This window comes from Castanea sativa, chromosome 5, assembly GCF_040712315.1.
Source record: "Castanea sativa cultivar Marrone di Chiusa Pesio chromosome 5, ASM4071231v1".
NCBI lineage: Eukaryota > Viridiplantae > Streptophyta > Magnoliopsida > Fagales > Fagaceae > Castanea > Castanea sativa.
The window spans coordinates 6,172,992-6,187,151 of NC_134017.1; the positions used below are offsets into that span (position 1 = coordinate 6,172,992).

At 33.5% G+C, this 14,160-nt stretch overlaps 1 protein-coding gene across 2 annotated transcripts; it reads left to right on the forward strand.

Annotated features, from left to right (window-relative positions):
• The first annotated feature begins 1,113 nt into the window (after nucleotides 1–1,113).
• On the forward strand, nucleotides 1,114–7,472 carry LOC142636729 (protein SIEVE ELEMENT OCCLUSION B-like). 2 transcript variants are annotated; one of them, XM_075811015.1, is made up of 7 exons: nucleotides 1,114–1,364; nucleotides 2,204–2,299; nucleotides 3,284–3,738; nucleotides 3,912–4,006; nucleotides 4,175–4,302; nucleotides 5,750–6,211; nucleotides 6,581–7,472. In XM_075811015.1, the coding sequence occupies exons 1-7, from the start codon at nucleotides 1,200–1,202 to the stop codon at nucleotides 7,280–7,282; spliced, it is 2,103 nt and encodes a 700-aa protein (XP_075667130.1). In that variant the 5' UTR covers nucleotides 1,114–1,199; the 3' UTR covers nucleotides 7,283–7,472. The 2 variants fall into 2 exon arrangements, with proteins under 2 accessions (XP_075667130.1, XP_075667131.1); XM_075811016.1 differs by lacking the exons at nucleotides 1,114–1,364; nucleotides 2,204–2,299 and adding an exon at nucleotides 2,302–2,306.
• Nucleotides 7,473–14,160: the final 6,688 nt, after the last annotated feature.

The following is a 14,160-nucleotide window of genomic DNA, read 5'->3' on the forward strand; positions in this document are numbered from 1 at the left end:
AAATTCAATAAAACAAGAAGAAGAAAGAGGGAAAAAAAAAAAAAAAAAAGTAAAGAAGAAGATTGAACTTTAAAGAGATTTTGTTAATAGTCAATTTGCTTAAAACGGAAGACTATTTTCACTTTAATAAAAAGTTCTAATTTCAATTTACCAAAATAATATATGAAAAAGTAGTCATAGTGTCGTACATTTTACAGTGTTATCAAACTGAATATATTTAAAACATATTATGTTATTTACAGTTGTCTCAATATTGTAGTAAGTTAGTATATAGAAGCAGCAAGAATGAAACTTAAAGATTCCTTCTTTAGAGTGTGTCCGTTTTTTATTCTGTAATATATTTTCTAGTTTGGAGCGATTACTACTGGAATGCATTCTATTAGGACAGAAGGCATTTTCTTGAAAACTTGAGTTTAGTATTAAGCTGAAACATTTATCAAAAAGTAATTATGTTAAATGGAATTGCTTTAGTTTGAAGAAGTGAAGAGTTGTTGATCAAAGAAAGAAGTGTAGAATTATATGTGTGCGTTCCATATATTGTGAAAGAAATATCTCTTCATGAGATACATTCTCGTATGAGTGATCAGTCATTACATCCCAATTACTCTAGTGAAAATTTGAGAAGTCACATTTTTGTTGCTCCAAGAAATGTAGATTTGGAAACCACATTCTAGTCAAAAGGATTTCTGTCCAAACAAAAACCAGAAATTTTATTTTATTTTAAATGTATTTTACGACTAGAAAGTTGTGAAAATTAATTCTAAAATTAGCTTAATTTTGTAAAACTAGTTAAATATGACCGTCAGAGAGATCAAAGCCTTGGAGACATACTTCTCCAAACATTCCGACTCTTTTTCTCTACTCCCAAGATCACCCTTCAAAGTAATGGCTGTCACTCCAATGCTTTATCCACCAGGGTCATCCAACATCATTCACATATCTCCCACATGTATCCTGGTGCCAAGAAAGCAAAAGTTAAAGTTAGTATATTAAATAATAAAAGAAATACACACAATCACCTTTTAACATAAAACAATTTTGGGTTATCAGTTCATGCTTTAGCCCCCCCAAAGCTAGAATCCTATAAATAGGGCAATAAGCCAATCTAATTATACCACACCATTACCACAAACAACCCAACTTATCCCTTCTCTTCTGGCCTAAATTTCTAGCTTTGTTTTGTAATACCCAGTGTAGCCATGGCCTGCAACAAGAAGCCGTTTCAAATGACCGACGATGAGATCAAGAAAGAAATTAGCGTTCCCGGAATTCATACTACTGAAAAGTTCGATGTTGCCTCTCTCTTTGCTATTGTCACAAACATTCTCAAACCTGCTACCATTGCTGCTGACAATGTGATTTGGGTATATGTATATGTTACCACCCTGCACACGCTCTTTAATAAGAATTTTCTTTACTACTACTTATTCTTCTTCCTTAATTTATTATTATTTTTTTATTATTTTATTTGTATAAATGTTATCTTCTACTTCTTGTCTGAAGGTTGGGATACACTATTGTGGTAACTCTTCCTTTAATAAATAACCTTCTTGACCTTGTCCTTTTGAAATCGAATAGAGATGAGTATAAAAATTTAACACGTGTTTTTTGAAAATCATCAACCATATGTGTTTTTCAAGCTCCCATTTTGGCTTTAAAAATGGTAGGAAAAAAGAAATGCAAATTAAATAACAAGCACAATATCCCTCCCTGTTGTTCGAATAGTTAAATTATAATATAAATGGGAGGAAATGTCAAGGCATTATATAACTGACGATATACAGCTTTTTGTTCAACTTAAAAAAATTATATAGAAGTTGATATCATAAGAACAAATTTGAATTATATTTATTTATTACTTTTTTACTTTTTTGAATAAGTGGAACCCCTTGCCTCCAATAGAATATCCCCAAGTTGAGGGAATTAGAAAAAATTGGTTTTGATGGGTATCTTACCCTTCCAAATGCCTCAAACCTTACATTCTTTCACTGTATAAAAGAAAAGAAAAAAAAAACAAATAAGGTTAATTAAATCCCTCCTACCCCATCCCCTTAACCTTTTCTCTCTATTTCCCTCTTCTCCCTTTCATCCAAACATATTGTTAAACTCAAGAAATAAACAATGATTTTTTAAATAAAAAACTATTCTCTCCGCATATATTGTTTAAGTAATCTCACTTCTGGTTATTTTGGTCATACTCTAGGGTACTAAACAGCCACACATGGAGATCAAGGGTGAAAGAGTCATCGCAACAAGCTTCATTCCACCATTATGTACACTCAAGGAGCTTTCCTACGAGGTATCTGGTAGAAAAAAATAAATTATATGATGCATTTATTTTTGAAAGCATCTAACTTTGTGAGTTTGGTAAAATGCACACCTCAATTAAGAGGAATTTTTAGTGATTGAAAGATTCCACTAAACATGAAAGCAATAACATGCATAAATAAATTTGGATTGAAAACTGTTACAACTAAATCAAAGAGCACAATCTTAATAAAAGAATACTTGGAACTAATTGAAAATTACTTGAATACAATGGTTGAAGATCACTAAATTTGCTGTAAGAAGATTTCTCTTAAACTAATCCTACTAGAAAAACTTCTATACTTCTAAGCTAGAGGGCATGTTTTCTTTAAGTTCTCTTCGTTCTCTAAGATGCGCTTGGTTGTATGTTCTTCCTCATGGCCCAAACCTCTTTTTTAAGGTATGAATGGTAATCATTTTCAACCCAAAACTACCCTTAAAGCAAGGGAGGAAGAGAGGGGGGGGGGGGGGGGCGGGGGTATATGTATCAATTATAGCTAGAACCTCTTCTATGTAATGCCAAGTTTCTTCTAGTTGCTTTATCCTGGACAAGTAACTCAAACCTCCTTTTATTGCCTCAAATCTTCCTATATAATGGACAAGTGTCTTTCGCATGCCATTTGTTGCCAAGACATATACACAATGGCCACCAAAGTAACACATGCCCTGTCTACCAAGTCATAAGTATAATTTTGCTTATTTTACCGTTACAAGCGAATCTATGCTAAAAGTACATAGTTTAAACTCTTGGCTTTAACCACTGAAATTATTTTATAATATAAATAATATCATTATAAGAGCAATGTTAGGGTATTAAAAAAGAAATGAAGATTTTATTTTTCATGATATAGATTTGATATAAATCACATATATCGAGGTCACTTTGTAAGCCTTTTATAGCAAAAATGTAGTACTTTTATTATTTTTCCAATTACAAAGAATAGCATTTTTCATAATGGAATATATGTAATGTCAGATGGTATGCAAGGATCCGAGTGAGGAAACTGCTTACAAAACAACGAAGTCAATACTCGAAAAACTCAAAAATTATTCATGGCATGTGAGGGCAGTGTTGACACTTGCGGCTTTTACTTTGGACTATGGAGACTTCTGTAGACACCTTGATCAGTTTCACTCATCAGACCAACTCACCAAGTCAATGGGGATCTTGAAGGGAATACCTGCTCTCCTAACGCGGCCAAGCATTGATCATAACCATGAGAGTGAGATTGTTGAAGTTAACAAACTGATCAAGGACACATTGAATGTCATTGATTGCATTGTTACGTTGGAGGAACGATGTGTTAAGTATAATCCAAAGGATGTACCAGCACTCTCAATAGCCACGGACAATATTTCAGTATGCGTTTTTTGGGCTATCATAACTGTTGTAGTTTGCACGACTCGGATGTGTTGTCTCATTAAAGATGAGTAAGTCCTTATAATTAAGGTTTGATACAGTAGGAGGGTTCACCATTTGCTGCTCTAATAATAAATTTATCACTTGTTTGAAAAAACTTAAACCACTTGAAAATGGTGAATTTAATTGCATAACTTTGAATTTAACAAATCTAATGCAAATAACCATGGTTTCACAATTTCAGGAGAAAGACACAGGAACTTTCGAGATTTGCCGAGAAAATTAATGCCATCCATGTCAAACTAAAGTTGCAGATACAACTTTGCAATGAAGAAATAGGTTAGTCACTCAGGCTAATTTTACTCCGAAGAAATTAAGCATGCGGTTGCCACCTCCATTATTACATTATTTTACCAACAAGTGCTACCATGATATGTTGCACATGCTATATTTCCAATTGACTTAAACATGTTCAAACTCCTGACCAAAGATTTTTGTTTAATGCAGAGAAAATAGAGGCTTATTGGAAGCTCATTAGATTCTTGAAAGAGCCGCTTGACATCGTTGAGGTCTTGAAGGTTCTACTTTTTGCCAGCGACAGCAGGCAACAAGTGAAAATTTTTCATAACGAATTGGTTAGTTTTACAGTATACATTTATTGGGGATTGAATTGCTTTTCATATATACTTTCGTGGTTTTATTTATTCTATTTTTATCATTATATAAACTAGTCAGTAATACCATACTAAAATGGGACCAAGATCCTTAGCATTTTCAAATAAAATGCTTGGCCCGCGTTTCACATTTAATTTTTACAAAAAGAAAATAAAAACAAGAAATGATGTTATATTATTTAAAATTTTAAATGATGTGGTACCATTTATACTATTATATAGAAAAGAAATCTTGATCATCAAATTAATAGATATTGTCAAGTTCTTCTAAAATAAAAAAGAAAAAAAGATACTGTCAAGTTGGCTTGAAATTAACATGTAAATTCCTATAATTGAATATCCTTAAGGGGGCGAATCTAGTCTAGGGCCATAACAATGGTACTAATTTAAGTCTAGCCCCTACCCTACTCAAGCTTGATTACAGAACTCCAAACACATCTAAAAAGAGTAGCTTGCTGGAGGCCTAATTTTAATCACATGTTTTAAACAACACAAACAATGTATATATAGAGTCAAAGATTAAGTTATACCTTGTGTAATTTTGAGTAAAATTTTCTTTTTAGACACAAACCTCAAGCAATATCAAACCATCTTATACCTTTTTATTGAATTCCAATTTTTAAAATACTATTGCTGGATTACATAATATTTATGTTAATATCACATATACCAAATTTTGTGTTAATTAAATATTTTTTACTATTTGATCAAAAAACCCATATTACAATGCAAGAAATTTTTTAAAAACTTCAATGTTAAACATTTGAAATTTTTTATGCATGTAAGGTATAAGAAGAATCCAACTATAGATTTATTAAAATTAATATTTAAATAAAAAAATAGTGAGTGGTGTAATATTGTATAAATTTACATTTAGTTGATTATACCAAATGTAACTCTATAAGCAATGTTATACAACCTAATAACTTTTTATTAGATTAAAATTTCAAAAAGTCATTGTTGGATTACATATTCTTAATATGCTTATCAAATTTTGTGTTAATTGAATAAGATTTGTTATATTCAACCTAGAAAAGTGCATTCACGGTTGTTGTTAATCAAGTATGTGCCAAAGCCAATATTGTATTGTGCCTACACAAAAAATAGCCTATCTAAACGTTAGGAGAAAAAATTTATTGTCTAGTCCATATATATATATATATATATATATATATATATATATATATATATTTATGGTTCTATATATACTTCTATTTTCCAAGCATGTCCGTAAAGTTTTCATCATGACTGTCTGTGCTGGTTCAATTAAATATCTCTATTCATGTATTTGATCTAATTTATATGCAATAAAAGAGTAAATAGGCAAAGAAAGAATAATATACAAAATAAAGAGGCTGCAAGTTTGTGCTAACATAGCTTAATTTTTATAATTGTATTTCTCAAACAGATCCTCGAAGCGGTGAAAACAAAGAAGGTGCTGTTGTTCTTCTCGGGCATGGACGTGGACAACATCACAGAATATGTCTCGATTCTCAACCCCATTTATGAAAAAGTTACAAGCAACAACGAGTATAAGATTGTTTGGATCCCAATTGTGGAGCAGTGGACCATTGAAATGCAAAAGAAGTTTGAGTTGCTGCGGTCTAAGATGTCGTGGTTCGTAGTGCAAAACTTTTCGTCAATATCAGCTATCAAGTACGTTAAGGAGCAGTGGCACTACAAGAATGAGCCTATCATCGTGGCGTTGAACTCACAAGGGACCGTGGAACACTATAATGCAGTCCACATGATTAAGATATGGGGAACAAGCGCCTTCCCTTTCACTGATCGGAGAGATGAAGAACTGCGCAAAAGGGAAGATTGGTTTGGATCCTTAATGATTGAATTCAGTGCTGACATATCAACTTGGGTAAAGTTCTTTCTCTCTCTCTCATGCGCTCTCTTCCTCTCTCTCTCACACACACATATATTTATTTATTTATTCAATTTCACTTTTGTATATAATTTATATGCACAATGTCCATAATTTTATTAATGTCCACATTTATATGTATGTTCAATGTACATCAACAAGAGTGGGAGAATCTATAATCATAAATATTTTTTGATAATTCGATTCATAATTGAGAATGAATCAGGAAATTAAATCTGGAATATTTCCATTAGAAATACAAAGATATTAATATAAGTTGGTCAATTACACACACATGGAAATATTCATGAAAGTAGTTTGAAGCAAATTTTAATGTTCCTGTTTAAATAAAACTTGTTGAATCAGATCAAAGAGGAGAAGCACATTTTCTTTTATGGAGGCAAGGATTTCACATGGATCAAAGAATTTTGTAAGGAAGCAACAGGGTTGGCTATTGATGACGTAAAGGGTGCAAGAATTTCATTGTTCAATGTGGAAAAGGACAGTGGCATCCAACGGCGTTTCTGGAAGCTCATTGACAACTTTTCCTTATACAAGTCTCACATGGTTACCGAAGTGGACACAGTGACAATGGAAGTCCAAAAGTTGCTTTCTTACAAGAATGCGAAAGGATGGGTTGTGCTGTGCAAAGGGGCTAGATTGGTGTTCAGTGGTTATGGTACAACAGTTCTGACAGTCTTGAAGAACTTTGATGAATGGAAGCAGTGTTTGAACGACAGTGCATTTTCTTTTGAAGTATGTCTCGAGAAATACTATAACGAACAACTTCGTAAGGATGGTTTGCCTTGCCGCGACTTTGACATCCCAAAAATTGATGGATTATTGATCCCAGATTGTAGAAAATGCCCTGACTGCTCCGAGATCATGGAGATGTCTATCAGGTTTAAGTGCTGCCACCAGAATCAACGTGGTTTCAACTTAAATTGCAGCCACAATAATGGTCATGTTACCAAGGTTCAGCTCAAGGAGAAAGTATCTCCTGTATCGCTCGTTTGCGGCATGACTGTCACAGCAGCATGTGAGTCTCATTGCCAAAATAAATGCTGATGCATATGATAATTTTTGTTGCACTATTTCTACTAAATAATTTTGTTTGTGAGTGTTGTTATCAGTGCTAAAGTTTAAGTATGTAATGCGGTTCTTGATTACACAGGTGATTTAATTATTTTACGATCAATGGTCCAACTTGATCTTTTGTTCTGGTGGTCTGATTTAATAATGCAATATAGATTGTCTACAAGTTCGTTAAAATTAGTGCCACAATTATTGTATTTAAACTTTGATGTCATATCAGATGGAGCATTATATTTACGTTTGTAAGCAAATTCATATATGCATTGACGGATGATTATATTGGTATTTGGTACATAAGATATATATATATATATATATATATATATATATATATATATATATTTTTTTTTTTTTTGAGAGAGAGTTTCCACTTGTGATAATAACTTTTTATTATCAGACCGAGATATTAATCAGTTTTTGGTATAGGCGGAGATTGAATCTTAAATCTCTTGTCCAATCAAGAATGGACAATATAAATACACTAAACAAGCATATAATGCACAGTCGTAATGGAAACAAATGGAGACAAGACCATTGCCAACCTAATATAGGATGCAGAAGTGACAAAAAGTAGAACATGTTTACTTCAAAAACATAAGAAACAAAATATGTTTATTTCTAAGAATAACCTCAAATCTACAAAGAGAGATGGTTCTAGAATCAACTAGAGAAACAATAGACAAAAGTCTGAATTTTTATTAATATCAATAATACTGAAAAACTTTTACAAATTAAAGGCCTATTTAAGGGCTTCATTAAGCTTAACTAACAAAGAAATATATTTTAAAACAAATCATAATTAATACCTAACTATAATAGGAACCAAATTTGACCTAAAAAACATTAAAAGCATTTGAAAACAAAGAAATAATAACCCTAAACCTAAAATTAATTATAAATTAAATACCAATATTAATAAATAAAAATGTATAATTGTAGATTATGTCCTAGATCTGACCCCTTCACTTGAAAAGAAACTTGTTCTTTAGTTGATAATTGAGATTTGAAATCTTTCATGCCAAGCAAACAAATAGTTGGAATACTTGAGTCCCTTAGACTTCTTTACAAACTTGTAACTCATCAATTAATTAGGAACCAAATTAACTTCAAATTCTTTTTCTTTAGCCTTCATGCAATTGACAATATTCACCAAATGAGAGTTGATGATTGAAGCACATCTTTCAACCCCAACAAAATCAATCAACTTTGGTGTATCGCCTACCACAGAAATAATACGAGCATCAAACTTGCAATCACCTGATTTGGGTTCATCAATATCTTGGACAATGTTCTCTACAATTTTTACCTCACAATCATCTACTTCACTGCAATTTTCACCAACTGTATTAAGAACATCTATCTTTTCCTCATTGGCTTCAAAATAATGTTCATGCAATCTATCTTTACACACATTTTCAACTTGTTATAATAAGATTTGATTTTCTTCAATAGTTTCTTTAGAAATTGACTTCATATTGTTGACCCTTAAACATTTTTCTTTTCTTGAATCATATGAATATATAGATCTATAATTAACATTTGTATAATCTAGTATATAATAATAATCATGACAAAAACATAAATCAACCAACACCTTTTTCCTTCTTTGCCAAGACCGAATTGGATGCTTATCTTGACTCTTTCTATCAATTTGTATGTCTTCCCACCATTCCTCTACTTCACCATTCAATTTATTCAATGCAAGCTGTACTCTTCCAAATCAAGAAGCTAATCAATAAAATCTAACTTACGCATCTCTCCATCAAAGAATGGAGTTATTTTATTTTATTTTTATTTTATTTTATATATATTTAGGAGTGCGTCTATTGGTGTTCCTCTAGGAGGATATCCTGACAAGAGGGACTGCTGGTTGTAATTCACGTAATACTTGCAGGATATCATGTTGAAGTTGAATGAATTCCTTCCTAAGGACTTCTGCTTTAACCTTTGAGTTACTAAAAATGCTACCATCACATTTAGTAGCCATCAGACTAGGGTAAGGACAAGACTCTAATATCAACTAATGCGGGATGTGGAAATGACAAGAAACAGAACACGACTACTTCGAGAATACAAGTAACATAACATGTTTACTTCTAAAAATAACCTTAAATCCACGAGGGTTCGTTGAATCCACAATGAGAAAGAGTTTTGGAGTCCACTAGAGAATTAGTGTATGAAAGTCTAAATTTTATTAATATCAATAATAATGAAAAATGTTTACAAACTTGGAGGCCTATTTAAGGGCTCCATTAAACTCGACTAACAAAAAAATCTATATTCTAAAATAAATCCTAATTAATACCTAACCATACTAGGAACCAAACTTGACCTAAAAAACATTAAAAGCAAATAAAACAAATAAATAAGCACCCTAAACCTAAAATTCCGAAAATTTCAAATTAAATACCAAAATTAATTAATAACAAAACTCTAATTGTACATTTCGTCAACCAATACGTCACCATAGGCAAGAATAGAGCCATTAAAGACTCCTAACAAATACAAAGGGAGAGGTTATATAAATCAGTCCAAAATAAGAGAAAGGTACAAACAATAGATGATCGGGATAAGTGTTAAACGATAAAGATGTTAAAAAGGATAAAGACAACACATTGAGTATGGGAATCTCCCACCTATGTAGCAATATGGGAAATTCACCCCAAATTTCAATAGAAGGAGTTTCCCAACCACTATCGGAAATGAAGAAATATCTGGATTTCCAATTACAAAAGGAAGAAGGAAAGTCGACCGCAACTCTAGACTTTCTATTCCAAGACCCAAACTACTTTGACTCCTTTAGACAATACAAATATAAGAATTCGTCTATACTAATCATATCTCCCTCATAAACGGACAACCAAATCTCCATGTAATTAATGACAGTTCTACATGAGTTAGGCATGAGTTGTCTAGGAGCTATGTTTAGACGATGAAGAAGCTCCATGATAAATGGATTAACAGGAAGCCTAAGGCCACTCAAGAAGTTAGCTTTGTAGAACTAGACTTCACCATGAGCAAAAGCACAAGCTTTCTCATTTGAACACAGAAGACGAATTCTAGAATGCCTAGGAAATTGAAACCTATTCCTAATCCGACATGCTCCTCTTTCAAGGTATAAGACTCCTTGAGAGCTTGAAGAATCATAGGTAGTGAAGAAGGCAAAGGTTTAGAGGCAACAATATCTACCTCCATTGCGACGAGTTGATCACTAGACTATAACCTAGTATCTAATTCACTCAACCAAACCTCAAAACCCACTCTCCCTTCTAGAGACATCTCACACAACAAATGATAACAATTCAAAGACTGATGCAACAAAGGAAATAACCCAGTTAAAACCGACCTAGGAGCACAGTCTTGAGACGCAAAAAGCCTATACCTTGGATGATGACCACTTGAAGACTCAAGAGAAGCTCCAAGACGAGCTAAAAAGAAAGAAACATAAGGCATAGATGCCTAGTCTTAGTGTAATCAACCATCAATGCATAAAAAATGAGGGTGGATAAGAGAAAAACCATACCTGAGGAAAAGGTTATAAGCTTGAGCTCGAACGAAGAGATATTGCAAAAGAAGTTGGGGAAGAAGAAGGAAGAAGAGAGAGGGGGGGGGGGGGAGTTTTTAAGGGCACTCCTAAAAACTAAAACATGGGAAAATGAAAGGGTACATAAAAAGGTATACCCATGTCCATCTAGTGAATGTGTGACATGTGGCTACGACTTGATTAGCAATTTCATGTCCCATGAAATACGAATAGAATGAAATCTCAAGGGTCTCAACTAACTCGGAAAGCAAGATGACCTCTCGTATTCCTATAGTCGTCAAAATAAATAGTGATGACCAAGGAATAGGGGGCAAATGATGAGTACATAAATAAAGGTTGTTCAATCAATATTGGAAGATATAAATACATTAAACAAGCATTTAATGCACATAACAAAGACAAGACCATTGCCGACCCCATCATGAACTTCATTAAGGCCACCAATTTGTTTCCAGGGGCAGGAATAGAGCCATTAAAGACTCCCAATGGATACAAAAGGATAAGTTACATAAACCACTCCAAAATAAGAGAAAGGTACACACATATTTACCTATAATATTATTATCCTATTATCATTTTCTCTCAAGTATTTGACTTTACCATTGCAGGGTTATTGGTTGGCACCACACCGATATTACTAGAAGAAGGAACATCTCATTGTTTTTTTTTTTTTGCAGATTACAATTGAATTTCATTCCATCTAGACAATCGCATCTACTAACAATGTAGTGCATCATCAATTATGTTAAATGCATAAAGATATGATGGACTTGAGGCACCATTACGTGCATGTGGAGATGACCACATGATACTGTTCATGACTAGCAGTTGGCAAAACCATGTTAATCGATGATTTTATCAGTGTCTATTGCATTTGGTAGGGAACATTTTTTGGTGAACTATTGAAATTGGTACTTGGTAGATTGTTTATATGAGCAATCTCTTGAATTTGGATATACATTTTTTTTTCCTAAACTACAAATTACACATTTTAGATTTAAGTTTGATGAGTTGTCTTTTATCCCTTAAGTTTCTTTTTTATTATTTTAGTCATTTATTATTGTTGGGTACATATTTGATGTAATTGGCTAATTCTTTAACAAAATGCACCTTACTTGTAATTAAGTAGATCTAAGATGATTTAAGACTTCAAGAAACATGTTGTTCAAAGTCAAGTGTTAAAACCATGCAAATCTGTCTAAGAAACAAGTGAAGAAGTGTTGTTCATTAAATCTCGACAGATGTCTCGACAGGAATCTATCTATCGATGATTAATGTTGAAGCTCGACAGAAGCTGAATCTATCGAGAATTACGAAATTAGAACTTCTAGATCTAATTACACGCATATCCTTAAGTATTTATGTAGGGTTTCTTTTCTCACAACCCTAGAAATATATAAGGACTATTTTAAGGGCCGTCTCAGGGTTATTGCATTTGTTGTTACACGCATATTGTAACTAGAGACGAAAATTACCCTAGATCATCTTTCTCTCTAGAAGCTATTGCGCCTTTACATCAAGGGTTTTGTGACCAAGGAGCTTCTTGATCTTCATGTTTATGAACTGAAGAACTTTACAGGCAACATCTTCCTCAAGTTGGTGTGTTAGTCATGTACTAAGATCCATGCATCATTGGTTAGTCACGTACTAGGATTTGTGCATTGAAAGGAGAGATTACCACTACAATACAAGTTTAATTGGGTATTGGGGTAAGGGTTCAATAGTAGGTTGGTATTAGGTATTGGGACTCTTTTTACATGTAACCGTTTGTTTTGATAATAATGGATTCTCGGGAGTGGTGACCTTAAATTCACCCAGTAGGGTTTTGTCTCGGAGGTTTTTCCCATTCGAAAACAAATCACTGTGTCAAATTTATTTTTCGTTGCATTTAATTTAGTTGGTGATTTGTTTGTGCTACCACGCTATTGCATGTTAAATTTACTTAATTAATTAACTTGGATAATTAATTAATTAATTTACCAAATAGGTCAATACATTTTTGGTCTATCAAGTGGTATCAGAGCGGGCACACTCTGATTAGGGTTAATCTTTGTTGTATGATCCTTTAACCCCTGTTTGTCATGGATAGAGGAAAATCTCTTATTACACGTCCTTTATTTGATGGTACTAATTATACATATTAGAAAGTACGCATGAGAACTTTCTTGCAGTCTTTAGATGAAAAAGTGTGGCAAGCTGTGGAAATTGCCTGGACTAAGCCAAAGGAAGTGCCAGCTAATTGAGATAATGCAAAGATCAAAGTGGCAAACTTCAACAGTAGAGCATTGAATGCACTATTCAGTGTGGTGACCAACGAGGAGTTCAAGAAGATTATCCTCAACTGAAACTGCTGAGGAAGCATGGACTATCCTCCAAACAACCTATAAAGGGACTAAGGCTGTCAAGGATTCAAAACTCCAAAGGCTCACTACTAGCTTTGAGGAGATAAAAATGGAGGAGGATGAGTCGTTTGATAAGTTCTATGACAAGCTAAAGGACATAGTCAACTCAACCTTTAATCTTGGAGAAACCATTCTCGAACCCAAGGTTGTAAGAAAGGTGCTAAAGTCTCTGCCTAAGAGATTTCATGCCAAGATCACTACCATTGAAGAATCAAAGGATATTGATTCTATTCCTTTAATGGAGCTGGTTAGCAACTTGCAAACCTATGAATTGGGTTTGACTAGACTCTGGAAAGGAAGCAAAAGCAAGAGCATGGCACTGAAGGCCAAGAGTAATGAGATAGATGAGTCTCTTCTCAATTTAAAAGTCAAGATAGAGGGAAGAAGGATGCTAAAGATAGCGGTCAGTATACCATTCCTTTCGAACTAAAGTGCTCTAGATGTCAAGGTTTTGGATACATGAAACAAAAATGTCCAACATATCTCAAGTTGACTAGGAAAAGCAAGGCTCTTGCTGCTACTTTGAGTGACACCGAACATGATTTTGAGATAGATGATTGTGATGACGAGGGAATCTTGAATGCTTTCACTGCCACAATGGGTCCTACTGAGGGGATCGTAGAAGAAGTGGATGAAGAAGAGGACTTGGTGGAATCTAAGTTCGAGAAGATGGATGATTAGGATGACATTTGTATAGCCTATGCAAAGTTATACAAGGTGTCTGAAAAGCACGAGAAATTGAATAGGCTATCGACTAAGAAGCTTAGTGAAGTGGAGCTGGAACGAGAAGAGCTCTCTACCAAGGTTGATGAAGCCAACCAAGTCATTAGTGCACTGCATTTTGAGAACAATTTCTTGGCTGAAAGAACCAAGAAGCTTGAAGCAGAATTGTTCCAAGCTAGAGC

Excerpts from the sequence above, each read along its gene's own strand:
- LOC142636729 (XM_075811015.1), top strand. The coding sequence starts at position 1,200 with ATGGCCTGCAACAAGAAGCCGTTTCAAATGACCGACGATGAGATCAAG. Across the intron at positions 1,365-2,203 it reads CTGCTGACAATGTGATTTGG|GGTACTAAACAGCCACACAT; the intron begins GTATATGTATAT and ends GTCATACTCTAG. Across the intron at positions 2,300-3,283 it reads TCAAGGAGCTTTCCTACGAG|ATGGTATGCAAGGATCCGAG; the intron begins GTATCTGGTAGA and ends ATGTAATGTCAG.